Source organism: Balaenoptera physalus, assembly GCF_965194825.1.
Source record: "Balaenoptera physalus genome assembly, chromosome: 18".
NCBI classification, from domain to species: Eukaryota; Metazoa; Chordata; class Mammalia; order Artiodactyla; family Balaenopteridae; genus Balaenoptera; species Balaenoptera physalus.
Genome location: NC_138899.1, coordinates 66259628 through 66284409, shown reverse-complemented (window position 1 = coordinate 66284409; position 24782 = coordinate 66259628). Strand labels below are relative to the sequence as shown.

The 24782-nt window shown below is 40.3% G+C and overlaps 1 protein-coding gene and 1 long non-coding RNA gene across 7 annotated transcripts in view; one reads left to right on the top strand and one right to left on the bottom strand.

The window, feature by feature from the left end:
• MRPS31 (mitochondrial ribosomal protein S31) overlaps window positions 1–22673 on the bottom strand; it is a 31277-nt gene extending 8604 nt beyond the window's left edge. The window contains exons 1-6 of one of the 3 annotated variants that reach the window (XM_082435028.1): window positions 22398–22667; window positions 18519–18803; window positions 12855–13013; window positions 11966–12106; window positions 8417–8496; window positions 3489–3632 (exon numbers count right to left, since the gene is read on the bottom strand). In XM_082435028.1, the coding sequence (XP_082291154.1) occupies window positions 3489–3632; window positions 8417–8496; window positions 11966–12106; window positions 12855–13013; window positions 18519–18803; window positions 22398–22549 (961 nt within the window). In that variant the 5' untranslated portion in view covers window positions 22550–22667. Of the gene's footprint in view, window positions 1–3488; window positions 3633–8416; window positions 8497–11965; window positions 12107–12854; window positions 13014–18518; window positions 18804–22397 lie in introns of all 3 variants that reach the window. The other 2 variants (XM_082435029.1, XM_082435030.1) reach the window with 2 other exon arrangements.
• The window catches only part of LOC309647595, an 88927-nt gene that overhangs the window by 45458 nt on the left and 18687 nt on the right, over window positions 1–24782 (top strand). For 2 of the 4 annotated variants that reach the window (XR_014256167.1, XR_014256168.1), the window contains one exon: window positions 1543–3479. The exons of 1 other annotated variant lie outside the window; for it this stretch is intronic. This is a non-coding gene — a long non-coding RNA (uncharacterized lncRNA). Of the gene's footprint in view, window positions 1–1542; window positions 3480–11826; window positions 11960–24782 lie in introns of those variants that run through there. One more of the 4 variants, XR_014256166.1, reaches the window with a different exon arrangement.

Sequence of the window (24782 nt, the reverse complement as noted above, 5' to 3'; positions counted from 1 at the left end):
TTGCAAGTAAACTTTAACATATTTATCTCTGTAATTTAAAATATTTTCTAATAAACAAAAGAAACATAGTAAGGAGAAAATAAGAGAGTGTGGGAAATTAAATACAACAAGGAAATCCCAATTGGTGTACAATCAACTCAGGTTAAATCTGTGTCTAATTCTCCTTTAAATATTACTGAATGCAATTAAATATTACTGAATACAGCTAAAAATAGGGTACAGCAAATAAACGGTAAAATCCAGCTAATAGCAATGACCAATTATTTTTGACAAGAGTATATTACAGCACTGAAGCAAATTCAGTCACTTTCACTTTGACTTGTTTCCACTTCTATTTTGTCAAAACTATTATTTCTTTTCCTGTTAGTATTCTGAGGCTCTTGTTCATAGGCCACCATCTCAAACAGCCAACAGATTGTTTCAGACAACCGTACTTAATCATCCTTATATGTATGTGCCCTCATCTCCTCCACACTGTACCCTCCCACCTAACAACAGAGCCCTCTTTAGAGCGCTATGGTAATTCTGAACTCTTCTCACCATTCTTGCTAGCTCATGTTACAGCACACATTCCAGATACCCTAGCAAAGGATGGCACATTACAAGTGAACAAGTTTAAACCAACTGAAGAATAAAAGCAAAAGTGTGACTGACATCCATGACTGAGCTTTTTTGCCCACTGAAGCCTCTAAACTGAGAATTACTCTTGGAGGGCATTTCAGAAACACCTGTAATTTGGTGGCATGTACATGGCTAATGGATATTCAAGAGCAAGAATCTGCTAACTGGGCAGTGGTAAAAATGAGACGAAATTTAGATAAAGCCGAAGCTAAAACAGAAGTCATCTTATTATCAATCCCGTATATAACAAATACTACAAAATCTAACTGGGAATAATCCCATCTAACAGCTCTTATAAATCTCTAGGCTCGCAAAGCACATCAGAAGGGACAAACCAGGTTTTAAAAACTGACAAAAAGCTACTTCAAATTGGAAAAACAATTTTTACATTATAAGTGACAAAACAAACAGCTGCAATTTTTTATATAACAGAAAAACGCAACACTGGGAAGTAAACTGTAAACACAAGACATGCATTTTATCATTTTTGGTATTATGTTCCCAAACTGACATGGGTGAGCCCCTAAATACACAACAAAACATCTCTTCCCAAAAACATCAAAGTAAATCTTCATGAAGCTAATTATTAGGAGAGAGAGCATGGCGTTTTACTACTCTTAAAATTTAAGTATAAGAAATATAAAAGAATGTTACTGAACGGCTGAGGCTCCAGTTTCTAAAGCCGGTCCTCTTAAAGTATTCAGAAGATCCTAAGTGTGTACTGAGGGGACTGATCAAAGTGAGAAAGTTTCCACAGTTCCCTTCCTGTTTTTCGTTCAGATAACAATTGCCTTCAGGAGCTGGAAATGAGATACCTCCCTTTCCGACCCCAAAGCATCAATAATATGTACAGTGTATATGGACACTTGTCACATTTATCTCCCCAACCTGACCAGAAAACATGTTTTTTTCCTTTTTCAGAAACTACACTTTCTCAGAAACGAGGTCAAATCTAAGATAAATTCCTTTGGAGTTTGGACACTCAAGATTCTGATGAACTTAAATGTTTTATTGCTGATGACAATGTACTGCCAATTCATGCTTTTCTATGATCCTATTTGGTGGTTCCTAGAAAATACACAGTATCTTCATGAATATTTTAAGATTTAAAGATGTTATAGTATAGAAGAGAAAACAGTTATAATAGCAAATCCCCTCACAGTATCGTTGTTGTAGAAACAGGGATGATGACGGTGACAGTGCTTTAATTGAATAATGAGTTGTTTCTCAGAAGAATCCCATAAAATAATCCTATTATCATTCCCATCATTTTATAAGAGGGAGGAAGTGAGGCTTGGAGAGACGAAGACTCACTCAGGAACTTGATCTCTAACCACCACACTCACTGTCTCTCCTAAGTCAAGTCACATATTCTACCTCAATACTGGGTTTTAAAACCATACCTTGAACCATGAGGACCTGGAACACCCGACTTTCATCAAATATGGAACAAAGTCTTCCCTTAATATCATAGATTGTATTTTGTTAGTTTTTTTTTTTTGCTACTTTTAAAATTCTGTCATCATACAGGAGGGTAAAAGAACTAACATTTATTCCTATGTATTATATGCCAAGAACTGTGCTGAGCAACTCAATATCTTATCGAATTCTTACGTTCTTCCAGGGAGGTATCTTTCATTTTACAGACGAGAAAACTAAGGCTCAGGAGGTTAAATAATTTCCTCAAAGGCAAATGGCAACTAACTGACTTAGCTGGACTCTGTACTCAGGCTTACACAAATAAAAGTCCTTGGTTTTTGGGTTTTTATTTTTTACCTTATCCTGATACCTTCTACAATGTAGAAGCCATAATACTTTAAAAAATATTTAAAGTATACTTTAAAAAATACTTAAAGTATACTTTAAAAAATACACATTATTTAATAGATGAAATGCAAATTTCTATATTACTGAATATATCATACAAATATACAAAATATTAAGAATTTGCTAAAGGATTTGTAAGTCCCTAAAGTTTTCCTATACAAAAGATTACTTTATGAAAATATAAGACTATTTAAGCGACCGCTCCACTTATTAATCCAAACAAATGAAAGGTTATCAAAAATGAAAATATTACAGTGCAGCATAATACTACAAAGGTTAAAATACAGACTACATTTTCCTAAGACTTCCTGAGGTGTTTGCAATTTCTATTTAATCTTACCATAAAAGTAAATGAATCCCTTCTAACTGAAAATACATCAATAAAAATTCAGTGAAATGTTTAGCTGATGACATCATGGGCGCCATAAAAAATAAACAGCATAGCAATACTGTTTTCCTTTTGATTGAGGAAGATGTAACACCTCTAGAAAAATCTCCAGGAAAGTAGCCAATGTTTTATTACTGGCTCAAAGCATCTAGGTATGCAGCCAAAGAATTTCAAAGCCTCCTAACATATTTGTTTTGAGTGGCTTTGAATACAAGAAACTTGTGCCTCATTAATGCAACAGTTTTAAATAAAAGATACCAGCATAAAACTTGAAGGTTGTAATGTTCCCCAAAACTGAAGGATGATCTCATACCCAGTATTTAATGTATTAGAAGATTTACCAGGTAATCTCCTGCTTTTGGCAAGTAGAAAACTGTCATTATTTGCAGTTCTCAACACTTCTAAGTCACAGAAATTCATGATGCATTTCTGCCATATAATTTTACTTCTTTATTTTCCTTATCCAACAACTAGAATTCAGTGAAATCGTAGCATTCTTTTTAAAAAACACTGTCAGATTTCTTTTAGGACATCACAAAGATGTTTACACAAAGTTTTGAAATTCAGGTAAATATCCAAAACCTACAACTGAACATCTGCCAGATTTAATCTCAGTCATTGAGTTTTATAAACCTATGGCATTAAGACTTACCTGCTTCATTGTTAATTGGGAACTCCCACAATTTCCCCTCTTTTGTCAACTGGATCATCTCTTCAAAACCATTCTGAAAGGGCTGTTCATTGACTGCCGCTAACTTCTTAGCAAATTCTATATCCCAAAGAGAAGGTGCTGCCTCTGTAGAATAAAAACATCCAAATTATGCACAATTCCATGTAAATATCTTTTTTTTAAAAAATGTTATCATCAGGGCTTCTCTGATGGCACAGTAGTTAAGAATCCGCCTGCCAGTGCAGGGGACACGGGTTTGAACCCTGGTCCGGGAAGATCCCACATGCCACGGAGCAACTAAGCCCATGTGTCACAACTACTGAGCCTGCACACCACAACTACTGAAGCCCACACGCCTAGAGCCTATGCTCCACACCAAGAGAAGCCACCACAATGAGAAGCCCGTGCACCACAACGAAGAGTAGCCCCCTCTCACCACAACTAGAGAAAGCCCGGGCGCAGCAATGGAGGCCCAACACAGCCAAAAATAAATAAATAAAATAAATTTATATTAAAAAAAAATGTTATCAGCTCTGAATTGGTAATATATTTTCAGATCTTGAAGCTCATAATTAAACAGTATATAGGGACTTCCCTGGTGGTGCAGTGGTTAAGAATCCACCTGCCAATGAAGAGGGACACAGGTTCAATCCCTGGTCTGGGAAGATTCCACATGCCTTGGAGCAACTAAGTCCGTGCACCACAACTACTGAGCCTGCACTCTAGATCCTATGAGCCACAACTACTGAGCCCACGCACTCCAACTACTGAAGCCCATGCGCCTAGAGCCTGTGCTCCGCAACAAGAGAGGCCACCGCAACGAGAAGCCTGTGCACCACAACAAAGAGTAGCCCCTGCTCGCTGCAACTAGAGATAGGCCGCGAACAGCAACGAAGACCCAACACACCCCAAAAAAACCACAAAAAAACAAAAAAACAAAACAAAACAAAACCCAGTACATAATGAAAGGTCACTCTTTTTGATAGCTAAAATTGAAACAAAAATAATATATAAAGACTACAACCACAATAATTGCAAGCCTTAATTTTTGTTTTTACTACAATGTTAGGTAATCAACCGCTAGTCTCACTGCCCCCTCTACTGGAAAGGAAAAAAGAAATGTCTATTTTGTTCAAGGATCTTTTTATGACTGAACACTTTTTATACAACATGTGATTTAGCTCTTTAAAGTCCAGCCTATTTATCTTTATTTTTAGTCTGTTAAGATAAGTCACTAATGTACTACTAATAAAGACCAAATAAGTTAAATTAACATAATTACAATAACAATGACAATGATAATACTATTAATGCATACTGGGCACTTATTCTGTGCGAAATGCTTTTTATACATTAGTTCATTTAATCCTCACAACCAACTCTATGACTAAGGTAATATAGTGTTAGTTTTTTACCACCATCATATCACATGTTTCAATTATTTATTTGTTTTGGAAATTTAAGACATCTTTAAAGAATGAGTCACATTCCCACCAAACACTGCTGGTGGAAATGTAATGGTACAGCTGCTCTGTATTGAATAAGAGTTTGGCAGTTTCTTAAGAAGTTAAGAATATACTTATCGGGACTTCCCTGGTGGCACAGTGGTTAAGAATCCACCTGCCAATGAAGGGGACACAGGTTCGAGCCCTGGTCCAGGAAGATCCCACATGCCTCGGAGCAACTAAGCCCATGCACCACGACTACTGAGCATGTGCTCTAGAGTCCACAAGCCACAACTACTGAGCCCGCATGCCACAACTACTGAAGCCCGCACGCCTAGAGCCTGTGCTCCACAACAAGAGAAGCCACTGCAGTGAGAAGCCCATGCACCACAAGGAAGAGTAGCCTCTGCTCGCCACAACTAGAGAAAGCCTGCGCGCAGCAACAAAGATGAGAGAGAGAGAGAGAGAGAGGGCGGGAGGGAAGGAAAGAAAGAATATAGTTATCATACAACCATTTTACTCCTAGGTATTTACCCAAAAGAAAACATGTCCATACAAAGACCTGTACATGGAAGTTCATGTATGACCATGCCTGACCACACACTAACTGCTGGTTATGAAGTATGTTGGTCTTGAACATCTGATACAGAGAAAAAATACCAGCATTTAGGCTAATTAGCCACACTTAGAGTAATCTTAACAGAAAATAACTTAATTGTCATGGTTACAACTTTTAAATTTATTCAGTGGGCACTGATCAACTTATGTCTTTTCCATGATCATCATTACCATCATCATTTTTATTAAGAGCTGCAACTCTTTCCAGGCACTGTACCTGACACTAATTATATTACCTCATTTAATCCTTGAGATGTACGTATAGGTGGGAAAAGGGAGACTCAGACAGGTTAGTATGTCAGAATCTGAATTTGAATAATCAAGATCTACACAATACCAAAACTCTTTCCGTTAAGCTAAACTGCCTCTCCGCTCTAGTTTACTCCAGGATAAGCAGTCGGATCTAAGACAATACCCTTTGCAGCAGCGGTAAGAATTTAGGGGGGAGCAAAATGTGGGACTCATGAGATGGAAGCACTCATTCATTCCATCAATAATTACTGAATGCCAGCTACATGTCAGGCATTATTTTACACAGTAGGGAAACAGCAGTGAAAAACACTAAATTTAAGTTTGCACATTGTTGCTATTCTTGTATTTGGAAACAAAGGACAGTCTTCAGATTCATGCAAGTATACTTATTAAAACAGAACCTTCAATAGAGTAAATTTACATAAATCTGTACATTATTTTCCTTATTAGAACATAATCATTTATTATTGTTTTATAAAATACATACAACTTCAGTACCGCCTTGCCAGCTAATTTCAGTTTTAGGAATAAGATTTCTGCTTTAAAAAAGCAAGCTGGGGGCTTCCCTGGTGGCGCAGTGGTTAAGAATCTGCCTGCCAATGCAGGGGACATGGGTTCGAGACCTAGTCCGGGAACATCCCACATGCCGTGGAGCAACTAAGCCCATGCACCACAGCTACCGAGCCTGCACTCTAGAGCTTGCGAGCCACAACTGCTGAGCCCACATGCCACAACTACTGAAACACGCACGCCTAGAACCCGTGCTCCGCAACGAGAGAAGCCACTGCAGTGAGAAGCCTGTGCACCACAATGAAGAGTAGCCACCGCTTGCTGCAACTAGAGAAAGCCCACGCGCAGAAACAAAGACCCAAAGCAGCCAAAAATAAATAAATAAATAAATTTATTTTTGAAAAAAAGCAAGCTGGCTCCTTCAAGAACCCAAGCGCCTCTTCTGGCTGTTCATTAGGTGGACCATAGCAGCTGCCCTGACAAAAAGTTCCCTTTTTGGGGCAAGCTTAAGAGTTGCCACTTCAGGAATTCCCTGGTGGTCCAGTGGTTAAGATTCACTGCAGTGGCCAGGGTTCAATCCCTGGTCCGGGAACTAAGATCCCCGCAAGCTGGGCGGTGCGGCCCAAAAAAAAAAAAAAAAGAGTTGCCACTTCAACAGGGGAGAGGTGAACCATTCTCCACGCCTGTGCATTTTGCATTTCCTTTTCATCAATCATAGAGGACAGAATGCAGTTGTCACAATACAAGAAGGGGAGGTTGTTCTCTTAGCTTCATCTTCAGCTTAAATGAACAGTGATTGAATTAATGCCTTTCCTCCATGGATATTTATTTTATAGCTCAATTTGTTTAAAAAAGGATTTAAGGGGCTTCCCTGGTGGCGCAGTGGTTGAGAGTCCGCCTGCCAATGCAGGGGACACGGGTTCGGGCCCTGGTCTGGGAGGATCCCACATGCCGCGGAGCAACTAGGCCCGTGAGCCACAACTGCTGAGCCTGCGCGTCTGGAGCCTGTGCTCCGCAACAGGAGAGGCCGCGATGGCGAGAGGCCCGCGCACCGCGATGAAGAGTGGCCCCCGCTCGCCGCAACTGGAGAAAGCTCTCGCACAGAAACGAAGACCCAACACAGCCAAAAATAAATAAATAATTAAAAAAAAAAAAAAAAAAAGGATTTAAGATTTAAGATAATGGATTCCTATTATTTGTAAGCCACTTGGCTAGGGGCTATTGGGTATACAAAAATCAATGAGACCCAGCCCCTAATATGAAGGAGTTTATTGAATAGTGGGAAAGTCAGATGTTTTTATAAGTAACTGAAAGATTAAATGAGCCACTAGAAGATGGCCTAGAAACTTAAATATCAAAAATAAAATTATTTCTACCAAGGTCCAAAAAGTTAACTGATAATCCTTAGAAATGAAAGTCACTTATAAGCTAAGACCATTTGTATGGAGTTTCTTCATTTATTTTAAGTTATCAGTAAAACAAATTTAATGTCAAGCAAGAGGACACTTATTTCTCTTTTAATTAGGCTTAAAATGGTGACTCTGAAGGATTTGACTTCTTGCCGAAAGAAGAAAGGGGGAAGAACAGAGAACAAACACTAACTGTGTGTTAAGAAAAAAACACTACAAGTCTGCTAAATATATTCCCTGAATGCTCTCCTTCCCATCTCCTAAATAATCTCTAAATCACTTCAATAAATTAGCATCTATAAATGCTATCTCCTCTTCTAGATAGTAAGCTGCCTAAGGGCAGACACCACAATTTATCTTTACGTAATAGTACAAAGGTGTGTTGCACATAGTAGGTGATCATTAATGTTCTAACCCAAATTAGCAGCCAATCTATAGATCTGGATTCATGTGGCTGATGGTACTTACCTCCCATTGCCTCATGGGCTGCAGCGTTTCAAGGGAGAAATCTGACCAACACTAACAATGTCAACAACTACGTTAATAAGCAAGATCCAGGTCAATGACAGGATGGAATATTAAAATACCTGATTATTATGCAATCAAAACATGAAGGACATTTTTCAAAGATGGAATGTTTCTACACCTGAGAAATAGTGTTATTTTCTTAACAAACCTGTTTCAGGTGCCTCTTCAGTAACTGCCTTAAGCTCAAAAATATTAAGCCTCTTCCCCTTGAATATATTTTTCCTAAAACTGAAAAAGAAAAATATTATTTTAATGAATATTTTATACACAGTCAACAAAAAATTGTTTATGAGAAGAAAATTTTATATGAAATATTCAACGTAAAAATTAAAAATAATTCCGCTGCCCCACACCAGACATTTTAACTAAATTGCCACGTCTTTAGGACTGATAACTAAAAACAGGAACAAGTTCACCTGAATTTTTGCATGATAATACAACAAAGAAGTTACTACAATTTAACTACCAAAATACCTAATTGAAAAGATCAGCTTAATTTGCCACAATTTTTATTTGATCCATTTCATATTAAGGTTTTAGAAAACCTGACATTGTGGAAAGCTATTAAAATATGCTAAGTTAGAAGTTGTTAAAGTCAACATTTGTCTTAGTTTAAGGGTAAAAAACACTGCATGCTTAATTATAAATTATAAAAGATTGCACAGAAAAATCAAAACATTCCCACTTACAAAGCGATCATTCTGTAATTTTAAAATAATGTTTAACTTTCTTTACATAGCTATTTAATTAACTTGAAATTAATGTCAGAGTTAACAGGTAACTTTTCCTTGTATGTTTTAATCAACTGTTTTACGTATCAATTCACATTCTTACTTGAATAAATTTATGGCATACTAAACACTAGTTTATAAACTAGAGGGTTTGTTTTTAAAATAATTTTGAATTCTTTTCTGGATCAAATTACTTTTTTCTACTAAATTAAACTAACTGAAAAAAATGAAAATACCGCATTAAAATTAGATAAGGTGATCTCAAGTCACACAGTTTTCCTCTAGCAGGTCCCCAAGTATTTGTAAACAAAGGCTACAGAACTACCCTCAGTGCCTTGCCCTCTTCTCCCCACCTGGCATTCCCTCAACGACGTGTCAGGTAAACAGGACGATGGATTAAAGTACAGTTAGGAGGGAATGATTCACCAAAGTATGGAATTTTATAAAAGGAATGTACTAAAAAGAAGGAAAGGGAAAGAACATTTGCTGTGCATCTACTATATATTGTTCACACATTCCTATCCCTCAGGAAAGCCATTTAAGCAGGCTTCACTTCCAGCATTTCACAGACAGGGAAGCAGACTGATGGGGCTATGAAAGTTTAGTCAGATGCACAGTGCAGGCCAGCGCGACTCCAAAGCCAGTGCTTACGACTCACACCTCTCCATCTCCAACTGACAGAATCAGTCCAGGCCTGGAATGTCTGTCCCAAGTCAGAGCAGGTGAACAACTTGGTGTCTCACCATAGCTTCCCCTTATTCTAGCGTCCTTTAGGCAGCTTTTTTTTTAAATTAATTAATTAATTAATTTATTTATTTATTTTTAGCTGCGTTGGGTCTTCGTTGCTGCATGCAGGCTTTCTCTAGCTGCGGCGAGGGGGGGCTACTCTTCCTTGCGGTGCGCGGGCTTCTCACTACTGTGGTTTCTCTTTGTTACAGAGCACGGGCTCTAGGCGCACGGGCTTCAATAGTTGTGGCACATGGGCTCAGTAGTTGTAGCTCACGGGCTTAGCTGCTCCATGGCATGTGGGATCTTCCCGGACCAGGGCTCGAACCCATGTCCCCTGCATTGGCAGGTGGATTCTTAACCACTGTGCCACCAGGGAGGCCCCATAGTTATTTTATAATAGAAAGCTGTCTGTATTTACATAAAGTTTCTGTTCTTTCTCTCCTTCAAGCCTATAAAGTGATAGTTGGGAGGGGGAACCAAATATTTAGCATGGTCTGACAAACACTAACTGAACGTCATAGCAGGATGTGCTTACAGAATGTTTTCTGTGTGTTGTGTATTCCATGGGTTTTGCTCTACGTATAATCTCAGGAACCTGAGTTAGCTCCTCCTGGGTGTTAGATTATTAATTTGTACAGGAAGATTGGAAAAGATGGTCAGCAGTTAACAAAGGAAGTTGAGGGGTTATAGTGACTTCGGAAGATTATTTGAATTACTAATTTAAAGTGATATTTATATCTATGACATTGAATAAAGTAGAATGTGTACTTGGAGTTTAACTTATTAAATATTGCCCTGGGACTTCCCTGGTGGCGCAGTGGTTAAGAATCAGCCTGCCAATGCAGGGGACACCAGTTCGAGCCCTGGTCCAGGAAGATCCCACATGCCGCGGAGCAACTAAGCCCGTGCGCCACAACTACTGAACCTGCGCTCTAGAGCCCACAAGCCACAACTACTGAGCCCACGTCCCACAACTACTGAAGCCTGTGCGCCTAGAGCCTGTGCTCTGCAACAAGAGAAGCCACCACAATGAGAAGCCCGCGCACCACAATAAAGAGTAGCCCCCGCTCGCCACAACTAGAGAAAGCCCATGCACAGCAATGAAGACCCAACGCAGCCAAAAATAAATAAATAAATAAGATAGAAAAGGCATTAAATTTGTTAAAAAAACAAAAAACAAACCAAAAAATATTGCCCCAAAATATTTAAATTTAGTCTTCTTTAAATCAGTCTTCTTTGAAATGATGCCAGGCAACTACATCAGAATGCTATATTATAGATTGATTTTTAATGATTCGAGCTGTCATCAAAAATTAGAAGGTGGTGAGGAAGAAGCTGAAAAAGTACGGAGGGGGTTTATGAGCATATAATGACTGCATTAAAAAGCTGCCTAGGACTTCCCTGGTGGCGCGGTGGTTAAGAATCCGCCTGCCAATGCAGGGGACACAGGTTCGAGCCCTGGTCAGGGAAGATCCCACATGCCGCGGAGCAACTGAGCCTGTGCACCACAACTACTGAGCCCGTGTGCCACAACTACTGAAGCCCGTGCGCCTAGAGCCTGTGCTCCGCAATGAGAAGCTGCTGCAATGAGAAGCCTGTGCACCGTAACGAAGAGTAGCCCCCACTCACCACAACTAGAGAAAGCCCGCGTGCGGCAACAAAGACCCAATGCAGCCAAAAATAAATAAACAAAATAAATAAATGTATTAAAAAACAACCAAAAAACTATGTAAGGCATGGCTTAGCATCTTTAAGAACTGCAAATTACCAAATTCAGATTGCCACAAATAATGTACTACTTTAAGGTATTATAATGGATCTTTCTTTTTTTGATGGTGGGTTATTTCTCTAAGGTATGAAGAAAGATGATTATGTAGAGAGATATAGACAGTACATGAATATACACTGTTAGGCACACATCAGAATGAAAAACAGTGTTTCTCGCAAAACATTCATTTGTTCAGAATTCAGTCAGCTCCTCTTATTCTAAATCAGGAGACCTTTACTCACCATGGGTAAATGTGAGGCAGGGCCCATTCTGATTTACGATATAGAAAAATGTAGGGCTGCTAAACCCAGTACATCTTTCCCTCTCTAGGAAATGGGACGTGGAGAGTAAGGAGACAGATATAAATGCATCCGTGATGCTCAGACACCGAACAGCAACAATATGCACAGCAACAAAGTAAATCTACAGTTCAATAAACAAAACCAAACAGACTGCGGAGCCTGAATACCTTCTTCTCAGATCAGCAGGCTTCTCTTGGCCAACAAAATCATCAGTCCCTTCATCAAACTGAATCTGATGCACTGGTCTTGTGTTAACTCTCGCTGTGGCAGATCTGGCAACTTTCATATCTGATATGATGGCAGTGAAACTGAAATAAGAAAAAGGTCAAGTGTGTTAGAAATTTTAGCTACAGAAGAGTAATACACTTTCTTAAACATGAGATTCATATCACTTAATTCTTATTTCACTTCTATGCACTAATACTGAACAAAAAGTCATGTTTAAATAAAAAATTATATGTTGCCTATTAACACCACAGACCACTAAGATTGATGTGGGTTTCTCTCTTTTAAAGATATTCTTCAGAAATGTTCATTTAAAACATAATTAAAAGTGTCCCTCATGAAAAACTGTCAAACTTCCACACAAGTGGATATCAATATCTGTATACCTAGCACCTAGATTAAAAACCTATACTAAAGTTGAGATTTAGCCATATTTATTTATTGCCTTGCATTTGTTCAAACACAAAGTGCGTGATCATATTGTGCATAAAACCAGCATATTATTTAACTAAAAAAAAAACTTCTCAGAGAAATTGTCCTATTCTATTATTTATTTCTTTATTTTAAATAACATTACTGAATTTACCACTTCTTTTTCAGGGACAAGAAAGAAATTATGTAACTTCTCAGAAGAAGTTTAATCATTCAATTGGTCTTTTAAAACTGAAATCTTACTTAACACACAAGTTTTAAAAGAAATCAAACTGCTAATACTTAGGAGGCATATTTTATATATAAATGAATATATTATGTAATATAACTCAGCACTCACATGAAGCCAGCCTCTTTTGTCATATCAGCATCACTGACATAGCTATTTGATGCACCAACCTAATTTTAGGTCTCGCTCCATCCTTCTGTGCCCTCGAGGCTTCCTCGTGCTGCTGGAGCTGCCTGAGCAGCTCCGACTTGGTCATCTGCTTGTCCAAAGGGAGAGAGTCTGCAACCGCGGAGGCCGCCGCCACCAACTCCGGGCTCAGGGACTCACTTCTGAAAGAGAACATGGAAGACAAATGAGAGAAAAGAGGCATTACTTCAGTGGAAAGTAAAATGATTTCTTGGGAGAAAACTTTTTGTCCTTCAAAAAGTATCATTCAATTCCATTTCTGACAAAATCAAGAATTCTTAACACAGCACTGTAAATCAACTATACTTCACTAAAATTTTTTTAAAAAAAGAATTCTTAAATATTAGGTATCGGTTTTATATAAACGTTACCATATTGAAAGTTAAAGTTAATGGATCGTTAATGAAGCACAATACTAACTCAGAGCAATAGATTAACGTGGAGGAATGAGGGATCAGCCTCGAAAGTGATAAATTAGTGGATTTTTAAGTTAGATGCCATTTTATTTCAAAAACAATACAGACTGCAAGCAAATATAAAAGTGGTTAAACCTGTTTATACAAGCTTTAATCGTAATATCCTCAAATTGGAAACAACCCAAAGGTCTATCATCAGAACAGATAAACAGTGATATATCCATGCAACAGAACAGTACGCCGCTCACACCACAACACGTATGAAACTGAATGAAAGAAGCTGGATTTAAAAAAGTATGTACGGTATGATTCCACTTATATCAAGTTCTAGAAGAGGCCAAATTAAGGTGAAAAAAATCAGAACAGTGGCTGCCTCAGGACAGAAGGTTACTGATGGGGAAGGTGAAGATGGGAAATGCTCTGCATCTTGGAAAGCGTGTGGGTTACATGGGCACATCAATTTGCCAAAATCCTACAGCTAAGATGTGTACACTTTAATGTATGTAAATTTTACCTGGAAAAAAACCCCATAAAATCATCAAGTGGGAGATGGAAAGTGGGTGAAGGTATAGATGACAAGAATGGCAAGATTTGATAATTATCAAAACTTCATCATATGATTTTGTTTACTTTATGTTTTAAATTTTCCATAAGCTAAAAAAAAAAAAAAGCTGTTCTTCAGTAAATTAGGGTAAGTTAGGAGAAAAATATGCCAGATATAAAAAGTTATTTACATTTTTTACATCACTGAAAATTGCCATCTCAATGAGTGGGATCCAAATTACTGTTTTACTATACCTGGCTTTCTATCTTAGGAAATAATGTCTAACATGCAAATCAAAGTTCCCACATCCCTGAAGCTGGGCCTCAAAGAGACTGTCAGAGCCTGGAAACGCTCAAGGAAGCTGAGAGTGAGGGCTGTAGGAAAATCAATGTTACTGGAAGCTGGAGGAAAGGGGACCTTAATGAATACGTAGCTGAAATCAGAGCAGGTAGTTGCTTGGTTAAGAGAATGTTACTTAAAAGAGGAGCTAGAAACTATGGTTATCACTGCACCCACCAGGGGTCTTGTAAGGTTTCACAATACATGCAGACTCACAAGACTACCACTGACATGCCTGGCCCGGACTACTCAGAAAGGTAAAGGGCAGAACCACAGCAGGCTGGCAGGGCAGCCTCAGGTGTCCCTCTCGGGGAGTCCCTGCAGCACTTGTGGGTGACACATCACACAGCCATCCAGGAGTTAGGACAGGAGACCCACATCGCGCAGGTGCAGGAGCTTAGTGCCCCACAGGAACCAGTATCTCTTGTAACAAGGCCACAGGCAGAGTATCTGTGGTCCCTACAAGGGACATGCAGTTACAAGAGTAACTGCACTCAAGGAAGCCCTAAGTACGCTGAACCGTAACGTACCTACAGTTCGCCCAATCCAGATGCAATGAGTTATTCAGGGGGTCAATTTTATCATGATAATGTTGCCTTCGATACAGCTGACAGCTACGGTAATCAGGTTAACGGCTGTGGCAGATATTTTCATAAAACAGACAGCAGTGTTTCTGGTCCCACAAGCTCTTCCAAAACCTTGCTACAAGCCCATCTAGAGAGGCAATTTCCCCTCCCCCTGAAACCAAGGGAGACTTCGTGACTGCCTCAATGAACAGAATGAGAGAGAAATGGTGTCCTGTGACTTGTGAGGCTAGGCCACATAATGTGACACGACTTTTGTTGGGATCTCTCTTGAGACGTGTGTCCATGGACCCCAGCTCTCAGGTTGTAAAGAAGCCCAGGCCACTTGGAGAGGCCCTGGGTAAGTGTTCTGGCCAAGAGCCCCAAATATGGTCTCAGCCAATAGCCAGCATCAAGCACTGGAATGTACTGTACGTGGGCAAGCTTTCAGAGAATTCCAGATGCCAGCTTTGAAGCTGCCCTTGCTGACGCTGAGTGGAGCAGACACAACTATCTGCAGCTCTTTGCCCAGACTGCAGAGAGATGCTGCCACTAAGCCTTGGAATGGTTTGTTACGCAGCGATAAGATAACTGGAACAGAGTTTGGTGCCTGGAGCTTGGGTGCTGCTGTAATAACACAAAAACAAAAAAACCTAAAATGTATGGGAGAGTTTTGGGTACTGGCAGAGGGGGGAAACCGGAGAGATCCTGAGGCAAGTGTTAGAGAAAGCTTAGGGCCTCAAAGAGACTGTCAGAGCCTGGAAACGCTCAAGGAAGCTGAGAGTGAGGGCTGTAGGAAAATCAACGTTACTGGAAGCTGGAGGAAAGGGGGCCTTTGTTTAGCGACATTATTGCTTGAAGTAATGTGGCAAATGAGAGAGATGCTCAATGAATTGGACGACCTACCAAGGAGCCTTCCAGACAGAATACTGAAGGTGCCTCCTGCCTTCTTAGTGGCCGATGGTAAAATGTGAGAGGAGAGAGAAGAAAGAACTGTCCCACATAAAGGAGCCAAGACCTGCTGGGATCAAAAATAAAACATTTCTCATTCTTAGCTCCTCCAGATAGCAAATGATGCTAAAATTTAGAAATGGCTTCTGTACAGAGATCAAATCCAGGGCAGCATTAGGAAAACGGTCTAAAGATAAAGCCATGGGCATGACTGTAAAACCCTCTGTTAAGATCTTAGAAAGATTTAAGATGGTGCCTTAGAGTGCCCTTCAGGCAAGAATTCTAGGAAACTTAAAGGTGTGGTCCCAGGGCCTCTCACGGGGAGCTCAATGTAGACCAGGACCCTGGTTCCCAAACTGTGCCCTAAGGCACCCTGGAGTACCATAGGGAAATGTCAGCCACGTCTGTCAGTGAGTGTGTGAACTACTAACTCAAGGAAGTTCACAGTTTTAACATTAGACTACTGCATTCCTTTCAATGCCACCATATCTTTGTGAAGATGGTTCTCCAGCAGTTGCTATGATTAAAAAGTAAGAATCCTTCAAAAGTCAATATGGAACAGGAAGGAGAGTGGCGGTGTCCAGTCTGACTCCAAGGCTAGGTCATAAAACGATACAAATTCCTAGGGGCTCGTTTTCTCTTGGGACACTCACCCTTGGAACCCAGCCACCATGCAGTGAGGAAGCCCAGGCCACATATAGGTGGTTCTGTAACAGTCCTGGCTAAGGTGTCAGCTAACAGCCAGCATCAAGTGTCAGACCTGAGTGAGCAAACCCACAGATGATTCCAGCTCCCAAACTTCAAAGTCTTCCAGCTGAGGCCCCAGACATCACGGAGCAGAGGTGAGCCTTCTCTACTGTACTCCGTCCAAACTGCTGACCCACAGAATGCGTGAGCATGAAAAAAGGCTGTTTTATGCTGCTGAGTTTGGGGGCAATTGTTATGCATCCATGGTAACTGTATCAACATGGGGGAGGGTGTTCGACATATAATACAAATAAACGAGCTAAAAGCGGGCCATGCGCGGGGCAATGACGCCAGCACATCATGAATCAAAGACGATGACTAACCCAATTCTCTGCATCCGGGATTCCTTAAAAAAAAAAAAGCAGACTGGAGGGGGGTGGGAATCATTAAAAGATACATTTTTAAAGGGGCTTCCCTGGTGGCACAGTGGTTGAGAATCTGCCTGCCAATGCAGGGGACACAGGTTCGAGCCCTGGTCTGGGAAGATCCCACATGCCGCGGAGCAACTAGGCCCGTGAGCCACAATTGCTGAGCCTGCGCGTCTGGAGCCTGTGCTCCGCAACAAGAGAGGCCGCGACAGTGAGAGGCCCGCGCACCGCGATGAAGAGTGGCCCCCGCTTGCCACAACTAGAGAAAGCCCTCGCACAGAAACGAAGACCCAACACAGCCATAAATAAATAAATAAATAAATAACTTTTTTAAAAAAAGATACATTTTTAAAAACTCAAAATAAATGTATCTCATTCACCAATCTTTTGATATAGGATCAAAGCCTCTTCTTTGAACACAGGACCACTGATAGAAGTTCAAGGTATTGATACATCTCTTATATGTATACTACACCCATAGTACATCCTCCAATATTGCCAGTTTTGGTTTCTTTAAAGTGGAAACATGGAGCAAGAATTTAAAACGCTTACAAAGCAGTCTGAGTGCAGAATTTTCCTGGACTCTTATCCTTGTCTCATTCATACCTAATTGGAAAGCAACTTTTAAAATTACCTTTACTGAGTCTTTGCAAAGCAATCAACTCATTTTAACCATTTCATTAATAGTTAATTAAATTGTATAATTATAATAAAAAGCGAAATGAATCATAGACAGGTCTGGAAGCTGGGGAAAAACCCTCACTCTTCATAAGTAATTATAAATGTGTGTCGGAGTATTACCTAATTACGTGTGTATATATTTTTTATTTGTTTTATATTGTTTCTAAAAAGGAGGAGAAGGTACTTAACATGGGCATTTCCTGTTTGAATTAGCTTACTCTCTACCACCCAATTATGCTTTCCAGTGGTAGTTTAGATACAATATGATACAATGTAGAAACCAAGCAGTTCTGTTAAAATGTTAAGTCATTCTGGGAATAGAAATCTATACTATCTGTTTATTCTGCTAAGAGAAGTCAGAGATGGAGATCTTAAAGCCACATTTCTTATTACTTGAATTGACAATGTCACTGGTGTAATCATTATTTATATATCACTAAAACAAAATACTGCCATTTAAACTACAACACAATGCTAAAATATCACCGATTGCACTTAGAATCAGTAAAATATTATACTCTTTTGACAAGCACAAGTAATTACAATACTTTGAGGAAACCACGTAAGCTGAGAGCCCTGATAATTACTGGTCAAAGGAAGTAATATGAAACAGCTGTAATTAACATGACAAAATTCTATCCTAGGTGGACTTTTTTTAATGAAATTTCAAATAAAGAAGTCCTTCAGAGACACAAAGCAACCTTCAAATCAGGATGTAAATAATTTGTTAATCAACAGCTTAAAGAAGCAATTAAATGCAGTTAATAAGTGATGAATATGTAAGAGAATGTGGAATTCTCAATTAGATCACTACTCTTTTTCTCTAGACTCCATACAGATATCCACTTATTTAAATATAGAACAATAACAGTATTTCTCATTTAATTATTAGTCTCTGTGTTTACAAACTAATATTTAGTCTTCATTAACTCTGTATCTCCAATGTACTTTAATTAAAAATTTTTTTTTCTAAAAGAAAAAGACTGGAGTTTCAAAAATTACTTTCAAAGAAAAACACTCAAATTGCAATTCAATTTACCTCTTTTGGGGGGCATCTTCTGGAGCATTCTGAGGTCTGACAGTTGAAGCCGCCAAACTTTTAAGTTGTCTTCTGTTGGGTGGCTTTGTTGTTTGTACATTTACTGTGCTTAATTCAACTTTCATTCCCTTAAGAATATTTACCAAGTCTTTTTTTGTATTCTCCTTTACACTGTGTTGGCTCTCTGTCTCCTTGGAAACCTCACGGGTTGGAACAGAATGCTCATCTTTTTTGCTACAGATCACGCCGTTAGTGCCAAAATATCTTTGGATATTATTTTTTGTCCTGAAAAGATTAAAGAAAAAAAAGAAAACAAAAAAACACTGCAAAATAGTACAGGGCTCAAAACGCTGCTTCTATGTGTTTAAAATTTTTTCAATTAAACCCTTCCCTTTTGCTTATTACTGTTATCAGCAACTGTAAGGACAGCAATTTAACATTTATTGAACATGTACTATGTGCCTAGTCTTGTGCAACATTTTATGTACATTTTCTCATACCCACATCAACTCCAAAAGGTAGGTATTATCCCCATTTTGCAGATAAGGAAACTGGAAACCAGAGGAGTAACTTAGCCAAGGTCATGTAGCTCAGAGCTCACTAAGGCCTAAGACCCGCTGGTGAGCACAAATGAGTTACAGGTGTGCTGAGATACTGACCACCTGGTCCTTGAAGTGGCTGGGCGAGGAGCAGGGCCGCTGGTGCACCTGTCTGTTACCGCCTCCCATTTATCTCAAGGTTTGGTACAAATATCATTGTCTATGTTCCATGACATTAAAAAAGTTGCAAAACACTGATATGGTTAATAAATTTCAACGTATTATTCTCAAACCCCAAACTGACAGACTGCGAGTCCTTGCTCTTAACATGATATAAGATCTCTATAAAAAGTCACAATTAAACAATATGAAAATAAAGAAATTGCTATCAGTAAAAAAAAAAGGTTACTTTCTTCAAAAAAATTCCTGGGTGTGATTCTAATCTATTCAACTTTCTCATTGAGCTCCATGTCATTTAACTGACCACTATCTGTAAACTAAGCTAAACTGGAACAGAAAAAAAGAATCTTCAGTGGCTAGAGTTGTCATTCTGCTTTCTTCTTCAGATTTATTTGTGAAAAAGAACAACACAAACAATCACATCTATTTCAGACTCATGCAAAAAAAGATTTCCCAATTCTAAGGAACCCAAATATCTAACTTTATTTTGTGGCATTAAGAACCTTTTGATAGTTAATGTTGAAGAATTTTAAAAACTAATGAATGTGTTAGTTTCAGTAAGAGGGTATAAAGTACAAAAAGTCATTTATTAAATATAATGAATATCTACTCTGTGCTGGGCACTATACTAGGCATTGATGATACGTTAGTAAATAAAAATTTCACAGTGCCTATTTCATGAAGCTAACAGGCTAGAGCACTGTTTCTCAAACTTTAATATGCATGATAACTACCTAAAGGACTTGCTGAAACACAGATTCTTTGGTTCCACCGAGGAACTCTGATTCAGTAGCTTTGGGGAGGAACTCAGAGTCTGCATTTCTAACAAGTTCCCAAGTAATGCTGAGGCTGCCCATCAGAGGCCCACATCTGAGTAGCTATGTTACACATGCCATTTAATCCTTACACTCTTACAGAACAGGTTTTATTATTCCCATATTATAGAAGAAACTGCTGCTCAAAAAGGTTAAATTAGTGGTTCTTAACCTTTAGAGGTTATATGAATCACCTAGGGAGCTGATTTAAAACATGGATTCCTGAGATTCTCAGTTGGTAAGTTTGGAATCAGGCCCAAGGATCTGAATTTAATCAAGACCTCAGGTGATTCTGGTGCAACTGATCTCAAGAACCTGCATCAGACCCTGGGTTAAATAGTATCTCAAGTTCTCAAAGCTAGTAAGTGGTAGTGCCAGATGAGGGACCCTGTAATGAAAGAGAAATGGCTATTTCCAAAAACGCTGAAACAAACTATTTGATCTGCTCATAAAAATGTCAGAGGCTAACACATCAGACACTTAAAAATCGAATGAAAACCAACTGCTTAACCAGTATCCTTATAATCAGTACACAGGGGACTTCCCTGGTGGCGCAGTGGTTAAGAATCCGCCTGCCAATGCAGGGGATACGGGTTCGAGCCCTAGTCCGGGAAGATCCCACATGCCACAGAACAACTAAGCTTGTGCGCCACAACTACTGAGCCTGCGCTCTAGAGCCTGTGTGCCACAACTACTGAGCCCGTGAGCCACAACTACTGAGCCCGTGAGCCACAACTACTGAAGCCCGTGCACCTAGAGCCTGTGCTCCACAACAAGAGAAGCCATGGCAATGAGAAGTCTGTGCACCGCAACGAAGAGTAGCCCCCGCTCGCCGCAACCAGAGAAAGCCTGCATGTAGCAGCAAAGCCATAAATAACACAGCCATAAATAAATAAATAAATTTATTTTTAAAAAATCAGTACACGGACACATTGTAATATTCAATATGTGGTACCACTGAATTTAGGAAAATGCTCTACTATTTTACATGTGAAAGTTAAATTAATACTAAAGGTATTATAACAGAAAGGTGGCAATCAGGAGAAAGAATCTCACATATAACCCGTACTTCAATGTTTCCTTCCAAGACTGCTCTAGTACTACAGAAAGTAACCTATATTCATACCAGGAAAATCATGTATAAGGAAGTAACTCCATAACACTAAAATAATAAAACTCTAGCCCTAACCTCCCACCTGGGCTTGTTTCCACTGACAGCATCTCATCAGCACTTCAAATGCAGCACATCCAAAACCACATTCAAGAGCTTGCCTCTCAGACTGACTTTCCATTTCTCACTCTTCCGTACTGAAGGGGCCTCTTACCATAAATAGCTATTTTTGTATTCTAAAAACTATGACATATTGTAAAAGCCTTCTCAAAGCTGCTCCTCATTCTTCTGTTAACATTAATGGTACCCTAATCCTCCCAAGCAGCCAGCTGAAATCTTTGCTCTGACTGCCCTACCCTTACCTCATCATATATCACATCCTAGCAATTTCACCCGTGAATTCTTTTCCATCCAGCTACTTCTTCCCATCCCCACTGCTCCTAACCTGCTTCAGGGCTGTACTTAACCAAAAGGGCCCCCAACTGATCTGCATGGAATATATATGCAGGGGAATTAAGTTTTCATAATCATGAGAGTTCTCAGAAAATACATACCAACACCAAGTATGCTGCAAATCTTTTTCTTGCCTGGCTAACTCCAACCCTTGGGCCCCCTTTAGATTTTATCAGACTTCTTTTCCAGAAAAGATACTCTGAACCTCTCCTGCAATGGTTAGGCGTCTCGATTTGCTCACCCAGCAATTACCAGTTAAATGAATTCTGTGGCACTCTGCGCTACCTACACTATCTCAGCGATTACTCCACTATACTTGAATTGCCTATGTGGTGGAACTCTAAGCTCGGCGATGGCAGGACTGCGTTACTAGGGGCTTAACCCCAGGGCTGGCACACGGTAAGCGTTTTCAATAATGAAGGTAAAAATGAAACCATCACAGTCTTGGGAGGCAAAAAAACCCAAAAAACAAAACCATAAAACAAAACAACTTCGCTTTCTGGAACCTGGGTAAAATGAGGGGAGAAGTGGCAAGAGAGATGAGGCACGGTATGTCGTAGCAAGAGCACAGGGCAGCGGACCAGGCCTGTCACCATGACCTTGGGCAAGTCATTTTATCTTTCTGGGATTTCCCTTTGCTCAGATTTAAAGCGACGGCTTCTAAGATCCCGCGGATCATAACACGGACTCCAGGAAGCCGGAGAAAGAGCACTGAATGTGCAGGAACGGAGACAGGGGTTGCCTGAAGACCTGCGGGGCCAACAGCGCTGCAACGCGGTACCTGACAGTCCCACGCGGAGAAGCGAGTAGCACGACGGCGGCCGCCGATACCTCTGGGCCTCCGGAGCACAAAGGGAGGCGGGAAAGCGGGCGAAGAGGGAGGAGAGCCGAGACCCTCGGGAACATCGCGGAGAAACAAACAGAAATGGGCATACAGGGGCGACAACACGTCCTCTTACAAACACGCCCCCCCACTCCCGCTTCCGTTCCCCAGCCCGACGCGCTCCTCTCGCTTCGTGTGCCGGCGGACAACAGGGGCTGCTAATTGTGTTCCGGGTTCGCCCGCGGCCGAGCCCGCCGTCTCCAGGCGACTCCTCCCCGCCCTCGGCGATTCTGGCCCCATCCCAGAGGTGGAGTCAACTGAGGTCAGCAAGCGGGTGGCGCTGGGGACGGGGCCCTGACCCGAGAGCTGAGAGTGGAGGGAGCGATCAACTGTGCAAAATACCGCTGATGGGGCCAGTAAGATGAGGCGCAGAACAGACCCTACCGTGCGGCGTTAGGGGGAGAGGATCCACAGCGTTCGTCATATTCTCAAAATGATCCATGGCCACCAAGGAGGTTAAAAAACAAAATTAACATGGGACATGCTGTCCGATAAATTAGTATTTCTTTTCAGTCTCTGTTTTTGATGGAGAGTCAAAACATGAGACATATGTTTCATTGATCTAAAATGGCCTTAGAGATTAAAAATAAAAAATGCAAGAGAAAGACCTGGCTTTCTCCTGCCCCGTATGAAGGCAGTGAACAGTGGCCCAGAAGAGATGAGGGATTCTCAGATCTGGAAGGGCATGAGCCTACACACCCGGGTGAAAAATGCCGGCTAGTAGGTCACATGGCAACCTCTAGCTTAGAATTCCATACTGTCGGTTGACTATTAGCATCAACATTTTCCCTGCCGCTTCAAAAACGAATCAAAATTAGTGGGGAATTTTTTTTAATAAATTTATTTATTTTATTTATTTATTTTTTGGCTGCGTTGGGTCTTCATTGCTGCACGTGGGCTTTCTCTAGTTGTGGTGAGTGGGCGTTGCCCTGCTGGGGCTTCTCATTGAGGTGGCTTCTCTTGTTGCAGAGCACGGGCTTCAGTAACTGTGGCTCTTGGGCTCTACAGGGCAGGCTCAGTAGTTGTGGTGCACGGGCTTAGTTGCTCCACGTCATGTGGGATCTTCCCGGACCAGGGCTCAAACCCGTGTCCCCTGCCTTGGCAGGTGGATTCTTAACCACTGCGCCACCAGAGAAGCCCTGGTGGGGAATTTTTTATGATGCTGAAAACACAGCTTACGTTGAACAGATCTTGCTAAGATCCACTAGCCCTGGCAGAACTTTTGTGACAATGCTGAACACAGTATACTCAAGGATGTTTTCCTTTTTTTTTTTTTTTTTCTGCCTACAAGAAATGCACTCTATTTGGGGGTGGGGGAGTGTTTGTTTTTCCTCCAGTTTTGTTGAGATATAATTGACAACGAGCACTGTGTAAATTTAAGGTGTGCAGCATAATGATTTGACTTGCATACATCATGAAATGATTACCACAATAAGGATAATTAATAGAGTAGTTCTAACTGGCCACAAATTAAACCACAAGAGAACTTCAATACATTCTGAGAAAAATAAGAATAGATCTGTCCTTTGCAAAACCATAACTTGTGCAATTGTCCAGAGTAATCATTTATGAAAGTGACAAAAACATAGCCTAAAAGAAAATGTTTTTTGTCCTCCTTCTCTTCTGGCGTTGATTCACCAGTCATTTTCTTCCCAGTGCCCCCTTGAAGTGCACTTTCTAGAGCAATGTGCCTTGGGCAAGGGGCAGCAAATCAACTGAAATAGGTCCTGACATACATCAGTGACTTTGTTCTAAATGTCTCATGAAATTCTACACTATCTGACTCGATAAGCCTGCCATGAAAATGAAAAAAACAAAATCATTCTATATCCCAGTTATCGATTGCTACATAACAGACCACCCCCAAAACTTAATTAAATGGCTTAAAACAACAATTTATTATCTCTCATGGCTCTCTGGTTGACTGGGCTCAGCTGGGTGGTTCCTGCTTGGTGTCTCTCATGTGGTTGCAGTCAGATAGCAGCTAGTCTGGACTGGATGTCCAACATGGCTTTTTCATTCACATATTTGATGGCTTAGCTGGAATGGCTGGAAGAAACGGGCTGGCTGGGCAACTCTCTCTCTCTCTCTCTCTCTCTCTTTCCACATGGCCTCTGAGAGATAGCAGAATATGCCAGCCCAAAATATGCCCCTTTGGTATAAAGATTATTTTGAGCTGTAAGCATTTGAGAGTAAGCAAACACAAAAAAACCTCTCTGCCTTCCCTCTGTTTGCCCAAAAGCAGGACATAAATTTGTAGAGATGTCCCCACCCTCCTCTACC